This window comes from Plodia interpunctella, chromosome 17 (genome assembly GCF_027563975.2).
Source record: "Plodia interpunctella isolate USDA-ARS_2022_Savannah chromosome 17, ilPloInte3.2, whole genome shotgun sequence".
Taxonomy (NCBI): domain Eukaryota; kingdom Metazoa; phylum Arthropoda; class Insecta; order Lepidoptera; family Pyralidae; genus Plodia; species Plodia interpunctella.
In genome coordinates this window covers 6,123,425-6,137,517 of record NC_071310.1, presented here as the reverse complement: position 1 = coordinate 6,137,517, position 14,093 = coordinate 6,123,425, and the positions used below count along the sequence as shown (strand labels likewise).

At 33.2% G+C, this 14,093-nt stretch overlaps 1 protein-coding gene across 3 annotated transcripts in view; it reads right to left on the bottom strand.

The window, feature by feature from the left end:
- LOC128677283 (uncharacterized protein) overlaps window positions 1–14,093 on the bottom strand; it is a 197,218-nt gene that overhangs the window by 143,240 nt on the left and 39,885 nt on the right. For all 3 annotated transcript variants that reach the window (XM_053758006.2, XM_053758004.1, XM_053758005.1), the window contains exon 2: window positions 2,093–2,153. In XM_053758006.2, coding sequence (XP_053613981.1) covers window positions 2,093–2,110 — 18 coding nt within the window. In that variant the 5' untranslated portion in view covers window positions 2,111–2,153. The remainder of the gene's footprint in view (window positions 1–2,092; window positions 2,154–14,093) is intronic.

Sequence of the window (14,093 nt, the reverse complement as noted above, 5' to 3'; positions counted from 1 at the left end):
CATGAATCTTCGAACGAACATCGAACATTTTGTGCTAATAATGAACCAAAGATGGCCCATAGGGGCAGAAGAGACCACTGCAGAAAGATTTTACATATGGCGTCGGCACGGCGCAGCGTCTGACCATACAACATTATATTAGGACATTGTAATTACTCAATTTGGGCTTGGTTTTTGTTAGATCAATAGGTAATTTATCCCGATTATGGCTATATTTTGGAAGCTTTTATTTAATTTCGCCTCTCCCACCATTATTGTCGTTCTTTATGTCCTTCAAAAATCAAATCTTGAAAGTTTTTTTTGTTAGTGTAGATTACGCTCATTTACTTTCTCGTATTTTATCGAGTATTCTATAAAAAGTAATACTTCATAGTTCATCAAATTTAAATAGGTTAAACGTCACGTCACAAGTGTCTCGATTTGCTTACGTTTTAATTTGGGACGATATGATCATTAACGTCAGTCAAGCCGATGCGACCCGTTTACTCTGGACATCCATCGTCAGTGTATCTTCATCTATAAATCAGTCTGTGTGTACATTACATTGCAAGCTTGGCTATTCAAAGCTGATTTTACTAACGGTTGCTATAAATAAATAACATAATATTATTTGTACCGGTTTTTACGTTACTATGGCATCGGTAAGGAATTTTTCTATTCAGGTAGAAGGTTTCTCTTTACCAGAAGGAAGTAGTAAACAATAAAAACTATCTTAGAAAAATATCAGATTGGTACGCAAACTAGTGAAATAGATAAAGGAACAAGGCAATAAAAATAATGAATAGGATTTCTAGTCACTCAAAAATCCCACAAAATGCTTAAACCCGATCGTGCAACTTAAAGGTCAAAGGCATTATCCATAAAGGGCCTGAAGACGGAGTCATCTTGAATAGGAATTCAAGATGATCTGTTAAATCACTTTCATGAATTGCTCGATAAAAGTCATTAACCGACTATTGCCTGAATGCAGTAGCTATTCAAATACGATGTGATTTGGATGCCGTCCATAGCGGGGCGGCCAACGCTACGTCGCGCCATTATATACCTGCCAGCTTTCCATGACACCCCAAGCTCTTCAATTACTAGCAAAAAACTGAGCGATGGAAAATCCTGCAGGGGTCTTCTTACCCTAGCCGCGTTATACCTGCGAGTGAGCAGTGATGAGCCAACTGGCTGTTACGTACCTCAATGGGAGGCTGTTAAGCTCTAAACGGGCCTTATGGCAGAGCAAAAAAAATATCGTGCAGTAGATAAAACAGAGCCTGTAGTTCGGAAATCGGAGTTATAAAAAAAGCTGATTCGATAAGAGCACCGGCGTTGATCTGTTGAGTTTATTTTATTGCTGTTTTGGCAGCGTTCTCTACCCTAAATGTTTCAGTTTCACGTAACTTTGTCCCGCTATTTCGTTTTTAGATTGAATTCTATCTCGTATAGATTTTGAATTCTCAAATAGTTTGTTTTTATAAACGACGACGATAAGGTAGGCGGCGTGACCACTTGTCGGGGTCAATGTTTTTTGTACTTTGATGTTTGTATGCTACCTTTCACATAAAAATAGAACACAAATGGTTTTAGCTTTTTACCACTTTCTTACTTATGTGGATATTTTACATGAATAGGTACTTTAAACATATAGGCATATAAAACTTGATTGCAACAAATTGTATAATATAGTAGTTGATGTAGACAAAATGTTTATACTTCTAATTACTTCTTTACATAGAAACTACTGAGTAATAAAATGGTTTACAGAAGTTGAATTCAAATTATTTTACGTTCCTAATCGTCAATTAGCAACATTCCTCCCGCCATCGCAAACATTAGCGGATTAGCGAGACTAGAGACTGGCGTGACACACAGCCATCCTCGGCCCAAGACTAAGCACAACGACGCCAATTAGCGGACTACATAATGAGCACGATTTTCACGAAAGATTGAATCCTGCTAATGAGACTGTAGCTTCCAGTAATAACATTGAATCATACCCTATTAATGTTCCCGCCAAATTTATGGAGTACCTGTTTCGTTTCGCATAAAATAATTTCGTGAATGGTTTGTATTCGTTTTACGATAAACACGTCAGTAAGCTTACCGAATTAACTGCAGCCATCACAACATGGGCGTTGCCGCTCCGGAGCCGTTACCACCTCATCCTGGAACAAACGACTACGTAAATCACTTAATTAATTACCACAACATATAAAACTATAATGTTCACATCCCAGAAAAACGCTCGTCCATTCAACGTCACAATACGTCGAAGGCGGTCATTAACGTCAATCGTAAAGTAAATTAGTCTGAAAGTAATATCGTAAATGCTCTGAAAGCGGGTCGGCCTTGTTGACATCTTGTATATGCTCTGACTCAATGCAGTCTCTGGTACGGAGCACAGTTTCGCCTTACAGAACATATTAGAAATTACTTTTGCGGATGTACAAAAACACGCCTTAACTCGAGGAGATAAAGTACAGAATCAGTAAACGTGCGGAGCAATAAGATACGTCTCGCGACAAATAGAATAGTCGCGTTCACAGTCACTGGGGCAAACGTCCAAGTCCATTAATAAAATTGAATCAGACGGACATTCCGAAGCACAATATGTGCACGTGTGAGAATAAATAAAAGCGGTAAAACAGGAGAAGAGAATACCTAAGTGGCAAATTCTAGGTTATAGCTGAGGGATCGGAGCTGGGGGACCACAATGGCCGTGCAGAATTTCCGCTAAATAAACTCGTAAACGAGCAGAAAAGTGTCTCTATCAATTAGTACCAGAATTGTTCCATACGAGAGCAGTGTTAGCACGAAACTCCATAATCTAATTTAAGCGCCATTTACTGTTGCCAACTGTTAGCTATGGTAATAACTATTGTGGCCGGCGCTTTACCTTGGGTAAAATGAGGATTATATTATCTTAACGGGTAGAATAATTATTTTTCCGGCGCGGGCTAGGACGTAAGTGCAGAATTAAGTCACTTTAGTAATGTAGTAACCACAATTCCTGAAAGTGGATTTTGACATGAATTTTGAGTTTTTATCACTCTATTATTTTTAATTTTTCATTACATTTTTTTTTGCCTAAAAATCGTTGTTTCGTGCTTAAATATATATATATATATATATATATATATATATATATAATGCTTGTATATGTTTTTCAAAATCGATGAACGATTTTATTATAATTGATTAAATAAATAAATAGTTACAAAATATAACTACTAGCATTTCGGAACGACCACTGGTGAGAAGTAAAGCCAAAAGAAACACAATAAGGTTGCTTCTCAAAACATGTAATTATAAGTCTACTCACATTGTAATACCAAGCATTTATCATGGTACAAAATGCAGGCGTCTTATGATGCGTCACTAAATTAAAAAACCGCCTTCAATATAAAACGTAATACCTCACCTGCGCGTAGATGAAAAAGGGAAGATGCAGCACTTTTTGCTCCTTTTGGCCAAATCTACAAGTAAGGCATAAAGATGTATGTTATATTGGATTTGTAAAGCTCTAGAGACTTTTAATCGAAGACTAGCTTCCGTTCCGGCTTCGCTCGAGTAAAATCATAATAAATTAACTTAAACCTTCGTCAGGAATCACAACTTTCTATTGGTGAAAACTGTAGTACAAAAATCAGAGAGACAAACGCGACTTTTTTTATATAAAATATTTGAATAGTTAAAAACTGAATATTGTTATTTTAAACAACATAATTTATCACACGCAAACAGCCCTTAAATTTTAAATATAATCTCTAATTCTTAAGTTAGGTAGATATTTATATGTTATAAAATAGATCCCTTCATCAGCTGATTATTGTTTATATGAGACACAATTGGTTGTTCTGAATTTAAAAATCTGTCATTATAAATATACAATGTTAATTGTATTAAATAATTTTAAATGAATTATTAAGTAGGTATGTTGGTACATTCTTCTATTTTTAGGAACCGTTTCTAAGAACATTTAAAATTATATGAATAACTTTTGACTGTGACTTTTTCATTGTATTAAAATGTAACTAATGGTCACAAATTATTACAAAATTCCATTATATGTAATGAAAATAGGTAAAACCTTTACTAGTACTAGTGACAATGAAGGGACACATCTTCCTTCCAAAATATCTGTGAGCAGCTGTGTCCTCGGTTTATTAAAGTTCCAAGCAAAGTGATAAAAATGATGGCGCGTTCTCAGAGAACAGTCTTTACGTCGTTATCATTTTTAAAATATAACAGCCCGACTTATGAAGTACATTTTTCTGAGGTATTTTGACACTTTGACACGGTGTTTTGCTTTTTACTGTTGTTTATTTTAATAAAAATTACATTTAAAACTCTAAAAACCTAATCGTTCCGTGATATCAAAACGAATATGTTGGGATGAAATAAAAAAGTAATAAACTGCCTGAAACATGAACATTGATCTTGTTCAGTGTTCGTAAGTTCGCTAATATTTCGCACGTGTCTACTGTAATTTAATTGTCCTAATGCTCGTATCATTAAGCACAGTCAATTTATAAAAAGTAATGGAATAACTAATATATAATACAATTAACTAAAAATTTAAGAAACCCGCGACTCTGAAGTTGTTTGCATCCTCTCATCTGATAAAAAAGAATGACGGTTTCTAAACGGCTGAACATATATTTTGCAAATACCTATACTCTCGATGAAATTCTCTTCCAAATGAAAAAAAAAAAAAACTAGGTTGGTTGCTGCGGTACCACGGAAAGACACACAGATAGACACATTAAACTTATAACTCCTTCAGTCGTCGGAGTTCAGTAAAACAATGTATTGAAGCACTTGTCATATCGGACAATAATACTGAAAGAGAATCAGAGACAAACATTGAATATAGACAGACAAATAATCGATAAAGACATAAGCAATTATTAAATATTTCACTATAGAAATATGTGACGAAAACTGGAAATGCAAAATAATTAATATCAATACAGTATGTTCTCAGAGGGCTCGCCGTTTCCTGTTGTCCAATGGATCTGTTCCCAAATGAGAGTTTAGAATATACCCAACATCTTGAAAAATATGCATCAATATACCATGCTTATGACAATTAACTATTCTATTGATTCACATTACATTTTCACATATATCAAGTCACAAAAACATGTGTATTAATTAATGTTTTTATAATTTTCTTGCCACATTGTGTTGTACCTGTACAATTATTTTATTTATCAAAATTAACAACTACTACTACTTTGGAACGTCTTTTCACTCTGCTTCTCACTGTCCTACCTATTTGTTATGTTCTTTTTTAATCGCATGGATATTGTATCTGTTTTCCCTTTTTAACAGTAAACACCTTCAAGTGACATTGGTTCGGAGCATAACAAAACCATTAATAAAATTGAATTACAGGACATATTGGCTGACAATGGCACTCTCTAGCACAAAGCTTCGTAATTTGTAAAAAGGACCCCATTCTACACCCTCGTTCATTTCATCCTAGGCTTGAGAGCGTTAGCTTCTATCGAAACGTTTTGTCAGTAAGTACTGGCCATGTAGACAAAAAAGATATTAAGGTTTTAGAATATACTGGTAAAAGTTTGCGTGTGTATTCATCTATGAATATGCTCTTACTGCAGAAATTGGCATCTGCTAATTGATTGTCATAATTATGATATACTTAAATATTTGATTAGATAAATAGATGATAGGTATTATTTAAGTATATATCACTTAAATAATACCTATCATACCTTTTTTAAAAATAGTACTTAGCAACTTTTCGTGCAAATATAAAAGTAAGTACAAAAAACAAAGTCAGACATCGACTCTATTTCCTTTCATAGCAATTTCCAACTAAACATGTATAACTATATAATATTTTATTATATGTAAAATAGCAAACTCGTAATCAGCACGGTAACAAGTTACCAAATTCAAATTCAAATCATTTATTCAGAAATTAGACCTTCACAGGCACTTTTTCTCGTCAATCTTTAAATTTATAGTTATTTCTCACAAGCTAGAAACTACTGGCATTTCGGAACGACCACTGCTGAGAAGAAATGCCGAAAGAAACTCATTTGAACAGTGTTGGCCCCTATCATGCCAGATCGGCTTACCATTATTGTTTCTTACAAAAATTTTTTTTTTTCTTTTCTTTCTAATAATATATAAAAGTACATAATGTACATAGTCAAAAGGTATATCAAAACAGGTTATGATTGTGATCCGAGTGCTGATTATAATATATATATATATATATATCGATGTGAAACACAATTAACTTACATGAAAATATATGAGAAACGAGATGACCAGCTACCTTCAGTTATGTGTGTTCTTTACGTCAATATTGTTTCCCAATTTTCTGGCGCACCGCAGCATTGTTCAGTATAATGTGTGGAAACACGGGCGTATAGGGCTGCGCAATAATTTTACACATTCAAAGGTGTAGTTAATGAAAAAAAATTAATTCACAAACTACAATTAAAATCATCAAATTTTAAATTTCCCTAACATAGAAGCATAGATAGCAGCAAGATGCAGCAAGATGTATTTAATGTTTTTTACAACGGGACTTTAAATTTTTCATCAGTACAATCGAAACGGAAATGTACGACCGCGTACTGCCTACTGTTATAACAATTTCCATTTAGTCAAAGCTATACAGATAGAGAATCGAAAAATAAAGCGATTTGTAAAATCCGATCAAATTGATTGATAGAAAAAATATATGAATAAATTCGCCGTTTTACGGCTGAAACAAGTGCGTTGGAAGCAATTTGCAGCCCTATTCATATAGGTACCAACATAAAAGTTCTCATTACGAGGCGTAAGGTCGAGAGCCGGCGTCAATGGGCGTCTGTTGGAGGCCTGTTTATTTCACAATAAAACTCTGTTTTACGACAATGCCGCTTCTGTACTACGCGACGAGTAATTCTCTCTTCGTCCTTAAAAGAATAGCGTGCCCTGCAAAATTGCAATAAGAACAATCATGGAAAATGCTTTTTTATAAATTGTAAAGCGTGTTTTCTTTGTATTAAGAGCGTTTTGTCTTGCTTGTTTGTTAGTGGTCAAACTGGCTCTATATTTTCTCATACAGTTTTTATTAACAAGAAATACCAAAACAAAGACACTCCAAATCTAGAAAGTTCAAACAAGTTCTTATATACCTAAATAAACAATATTTTATATAAAAATAATGCCAGTGCTGGCGAGAAGCTTCCAAGGTTTATATATCCTTATGGTCCTATTCTAGGGTGCAACCACACGTCACTTTCATTCATCTACCAGTAAAAAGTGCGTCATGTTTTCAAATTATACAGAAAATATTTAATTCGAGCTACAAGTCACAATAACTTTATTAATAATTACGAATTGTTATATTTAGCTGTCTTCTTGTCAAGAGAATTCTATTGTGAGACGTTATGTACAGCAGGGAGGGGGGCTGCAACGCCCCTCCCTCCTTTCCACCCCTCACCCCTGCCGAACGTGATGTCTGGAGGTGAAGGGCTCACTGGGTTTTTGCGAAATTCTCTAGTATTGTTAAAAACTTTATTTGAACTGTAATATTGTTGAATAACATATTTCACAGTACCTTATTTCGAAATGAATCCGATCGTTAGTGACATAGTTGACGTTATTTAAAGAAAAGCTGACGAATATTGCTAATAATAACAGTTTTTTGTCAACATATACACATGCCAACTTATAAATATATGCGAAAACATTTTTATAATACAAGCAACTGACATCATATCGTACTAAATTTCTTTGCTCGCTTTCAGAGGTGGTTTGTTTATAATGAATAAACTAAAAAATATCTTGACCGTTTTTGGTGAAAGATATAGATCTTAACAATCGGTTCAATGACTTTTGAGTTGATTCGTTCCCTCAAAAATAAAGTCTTTATCAGGAAGAAAAGACTAATAGTTATAGGAATTGAAAAACAAATCTAATATCTCTTTATTTATAGTATCATTTAGTAGCATTTATGAATCAATTAGCGTTATATATTTTTTAGTCTAAATAAAATAGATTTTACTCTAAATTCATCTAAAAGCATTTGGCTACATTCTGAAATAGGTGGGGTAATAATGACATAGCTTTTTTGGCACACATGAGCGCCTACGTCACCAGTCGCGCATTCCCAAAATTACGTGTTTTTGTGCGACACGACGTCGCAACTCGCCGAGCCAAGAATATAATCTGTTTAATGGATTCGTAAGCGATGTATCGACATACTGACTAATAGTTATCAACATTTATATATTTCATTTCGAAATTTTATTTATATTGATCTTAACACCAATTAACCCACTATCCAAATAGCAAAAAAAGTAAAAAAGTTAAAAGGTCATTTCTAACTTAGTTAAAAATAAAGAAATTTCTTCAATTCATTTTTTGCTATCGCTTTACTTATGTTCTTATTGTTACATGTCTACGAGGACTTACTAATGTCTACGAGGTTCTACGAATGTTTACAAATGTCTACGATACGGTCTACACAATATCTTAAGACTTATTTTGTTACTTATGATTTACCTACAATTAAATCATATTCCAATGCTGGCAGTGACTTAACCCGCGTAAAAAAATTCATGTGAAAATCAACAGAGACATATGCATTATGTAAATATCCATACAATAATATTATAAATGCAAACGCCTGTCTATCTCGTTTTCATTGCTAAACCACTGGGACAATTTTGATGAAATGTGGAATAAACAGTTAATCGAGATCAAAAATAAGTTATAATAACCGGAGCTATTGCTAAAAGCTAGTATTTTATAAATGAGACAAAGTAATCGCATATCCTTATCTATATATATACATTGTAAAACAAAGTCCTATGCCGCGTCTGTGCGTCTGTATGTTCGCAATAAACTCAAAAACTGCTGCACGGATTTGCATGGGGGTTTCACCAATAGATAGTGTGATTCTAGAGGAGGGTTTAGGTGTATATTATAATTTAACCAAGCGACGCCGGGGCGGGCCGTAAAATGTACTCATATCATATCTCATAGGCGTCGAATGTATTGTAATAAAGAAAATGCCTATTATATTATGCCATATTCATGAGTAGCATTTTCATTCGGAATTTTATAATATTAGAAGTGTAAAAATTATGTCTCACACGCGGTCTGCTTATAAATATATACATCAATAATTTTATGTATAATATAATAATAGTTGTAGTATCATAGTAATAATTTTATTTTTTAAAATCTTATATGTGATTTGATTTATTATTATAAAATAAATAGTGCTTGTTGCCGACTGACCAATCAAAAACAAATAGCCTTTTTGAACGAATCAATTTATTAATTACAACTTTCTGGTGTGACGGCGGGCTCTAATTAAACATTTTAATGATCATTAATTTTATACTCGATAAGCAATTTTATCGCTTGAATGAGTAATTAAGTCACCTGTGTAATTAATTTTTTAATTTACCGACAATATTTTTAGGGAATCTCTTGCCTGATTTTGTGCGGTATAATATTATGGATCACCATAGCAAAAGCTTTAACAAAAAAGTTATAGAATTTGGCATGGAATAACTGGAGATTTAATGTAAAACGTTATCCTGTACAGCCAACCGAAGAAATTTCAAAAATTGGTAATCTATATACTATAATATTTTTTAATATATTTTTTAGTGAATAAAAATGAGAGTTACTTTGATGAGAAGAAGAAAGCTTCAAGCTGTACTGAATCGCAATTTTCCCTAAAGTAAACCGAGTTGTACAAATACTTTTAATAAAATAAAAAATAATTTATTAAAAAGTAATAACAATAATAAGTTTTTTTTATTATTATTATTATTTAAGTCCTTCATTCTTAAATTACATGGTCATGAGTAAAAATTATATTCCTTATCCTATAGTTTACTTCCGATAACACATTTGGTTCTAGCCCTATAATGGGTAGACTACTAAGGGTAGAAAAACCTTGACATGGACCCCGCGTACTTTAAGCATTTACAGACATGAATGCAACTAAGAATATAGAATATCTATAATTTACACAGTTACAGAAAATCAGTACAATGGCGCGGAACAGAGAAGGGAATGTTTGCGGTCCAACTACAGAATAACCCAACAACACATCGGGAACTGAGCAACTAATAATGATTAACGACAGCACTGCTGTTGTTTTGTGTAACTGACGGCCTGAGTAATTGGGGACCCTAACATTATGACGCTCCAAATTGGAATGGAAATTAATTCTTAAATCAACTATACAATATTTATTGTGCTCATATAGAATATGACTTAAAAAACCACACTGCACATACACATATTATTTTTTCTCAAAATTCTTACCGCGGACGCCGAAAGTAAACAATATAAACTGACGTGTAATCAACGCGACTTGAAACAAGCTGAACCAAGTCCAAATCTAACCCAGTTGTCTAAATAAACGGTATTACGGAATAATCCATGGATTACTGAGGAAGTAATGTTTATCAAATGGTCCTCGACTTCGGATGGAGTCGACTCTCAACCGTTAAAGCATTCCCTGTCCCGATGACGGTCCGTCGGAGTCGAGATGGGACAGTCGAAGGCAAATTCTCAAGGAAGCACGCATACTTTACTAAACTTGTTTGCTAAGTATTTGAATTTAAGGAAACAAAATCACATAAATTAAGTTTTCGTGTAGACAAATGTTGTTTCTCGGTAATACTAAATTTAAAAAAATAATAACAATTCTTTTGACGTGACTAATCTTGAGATCCGTTGATGATGACATTATTGATGATGATATTACATGAATTATATATATATATATATATATATTTGTTTAATTGTTGATCTGATAACAATAAGATTTTATCTTTATTTGTAATTATGAACTGTGATGATCATAATATAATTAACAAAATTCATACTATTGCTAAAGTTTGTATATATGCTAATAGTTTTTCGTTAACTTTATTCTTTATTATTGAAGAAATATAATGTCACTTATTTCACAGGGGCTTACATATAGGGTACTTCCCATTCGACCTAGTCTATTAAGAAATTTGACAAGAAGAATCTTAAAACTGAATTCATAAAATTGTCTTTCAGTTTTTCTTTTTGTTTAGAAAAACTGAAAGACAATTTTATGAAACACTCGGTGCGCGAGTCCAACTTTGACTAAACTTATTTTTAAAATACTAAAAGAAATATTTGTCACTTATTTTATACGACTAAAATCAAAGTAAGTTCATTAGGCATAAAAATACAAGCATGGGTAGGTACTCCAACCTATTCAAATGTCCTAAATATGAGCATGATGTAGCGAACTTTGAGAAAAGCTGACTCGATATTCACTGTTTCGTGCTTGCTTTGACAACTGTTGAGCTTTGCATAGTCTAAGCTTTACCCTGAATAAGCTTTGACTGTCGGTACTATTTGAGTTTACTTATCTTATTTTCCGCACATTAAAATCTTCCCACTATCAAATAAACGTAAAAGCTTGTTCAGAGCTTACAGGGATATTTTAACTTCTTGTAATGTACACAATTGGTTGTAATTATCATAATATTACAACTTAAAACTAACATTTCGTAACTTATTTAGAATCCTAATAACTTTTTTACATTAGGAAGTTTTCTAGTATTTTAGTATTTACGATAAAGTGATGAATCTTTATTACGTAACAATGTACAGTACAGTTTTAAAGAGTACATTGTTGCAAAATTTAACTTTGTTTTTATGATGTCCACCTGAACATTAAACACCCCTTTGAATCCCGACACCCTTTGTAATCTCATTCCTTTAAACTATACAAAAGGTTAACTTAAAAAAAAACAATTTTTCAACTGAAGTTTATTTCGGGATGCACCGAAGAGAAATGGTTGAAGTTCTTGAAGTTCTAAACGCGCACGTGCCTTTTTTTCTTAATACGGAAACGTGAAAGTTTAAAACTACAGAAATTATTGCTCCATTATACCTAAACAAAATTTTATTTTGAAGTTAACAAAAGCTATGTAGCTAAATCACAAAAGGTAGGAGGGAAGAAATAGATTGTCCTTAATACTCAACATTTTATTACGTCAACAATAAATAGTTAATTCAAGCATAATAAAAGATAGTCATTTTCAAACTGCTCGTAGATAAGAGATTTTTGTAGCTGAATGATTAAAAAACAATTGATTTGATTTTTCTTTATTATGTGTGAAGTTACCCAGCATTTAAGTACTAATGAAGGGTTAATTGTTTTTAAAATTGATTTTTTATCACCAAAGTACGCAAAAATGAGTGAAAACAAAAACGTTGGTTATACCATAGATTAATTACTTTTAGATTTGCACAAATTATTTTCACTGTAATGTTTAATTTGAATTAATTAACTCCATTTGTAAGTCCGGATACCACATATTGAATTGAATTAAAACCACTTCGTTCTCATTATGAAGGTTTTTCACGAACTTTGGTCCGTGTGCAAACCTTAAAGTTAGCATCCATCCATTATTATAAAATGATTTATTGTTATTATCAACATATGGTATGTTAGTTAGTTTAGCTGTAAAAAAAGATATTTTCAAGATAGGGGGCAACCTAAGTAGTGTTGGCTTGATATCTTCGAGGATGATATGCGTGCTCATGATCAGATAACCAAGGAAGCGAAGTGGAGATGAAACAGAGGGAATATGTTTTCACCCTGGGCTCCGATGCTTAACGGCGGAGGAAATAATGGAAATATGCTTAGATGAAAAGCTGTTGCGTGGTCTGACGTGGTGTGGTTGTGTCTGACGTGGAAAACGCGGAGATATATTTTCTGAATATTTTGCGAGTTATAACTACTAGGTAGATCTGCGATGGATAAGCACATAGGCCACCTGGATTGGGCAGAGTCCAGGATGATCCGGAAAAGTTCAGATTTCCAAACGACCCGCCTACACGGGCCCGGGTTTACGCATCATTTAATTTGTCATAGTGACGTAGGAATAATTTGCTTTGTACCTGCCTCTTTAGCGACATAGCCATTAAAACAAAATATGTTATGAAAACAAATACTTAGGTTGAGTTGCACCGTCAAATCAGACGTTGGCGCGCCGCTGACGTTTAGATAAAATGGCGTACTTTGCGTTTTTCTGTGTGTCAGTTAATGTCAAAGTTGACGGAGCAATCCACCCTTACTGTGTACATAGTATATATCAGTGGACATAGTTACAATAATAATATAGAACCTACACATAATAATAATTCCTTAAGTCAATTTGAAATAAATAATGCCAAAGTTACGTCCTAAATAACTAAACTATCTATCAATAACCTAATTATTATCTACTGGTCTAAAAGGTAAGAAGTATCGAAATGGCAGATGTTTATAAATCCAATCCCAAATCACATATAAAAATATAGAACTGCGCATAGTCATATTTTATAAATATTTAAACTGCAAACAAATCTACTGAGCCTATAACGAAATTGTCGGGCGGCTCCCGGGGTCAAAGCTAATCCGAAATAAATGTTGAACTTTGCCCGGGGCAGATAAACCCTGCTTTTATCCCGCCAACTATAAATGAATACGGTTAAAAGGCTTCCTATTCAATACAGATCAAATTAATGGCAAACAAAGAGTATAAATATTACACCACATAGGTAAAACTTCCCTCCAATACATATTCTAATAATATATAAGTCTGTGATTCTAATTTTTAACTAATTAATATTTTAATAATTTATTATAAGCTTATCTTTAACGATGGTTTCATATACAACTAAGTATAAAAATATATTAGACAAAAAATACCGATTGAAAAGACGAGTATATTTACCTATACGAAACAACGTCGTGAAACTTTCTCCACACAATGATCTAAGTTAAGCAAAATGAAGAAGAACAAACAGGAAAGTGCCCTGAGGCAATGCTAGTTAGAAACCAAGGCAACTTTGGGTCTGAGAGAAACGTCAACGAAGTTTTCTAGAAAGCAGGATTCATTATAGAGGCCCCTTGGAAGAACCGCTGAACTGTCGAAACTCATAGCTTGTTCCTGTACATCTTTGTACAAAAGGAAGAATGGAAAGTCGTTTCTTCAAAAAAAATTCTCGTGTCAATATGATGTTAAGTAATTTAAAAGTGCAGTGCAATTGGTAGATGTTTCTTTAATACTATA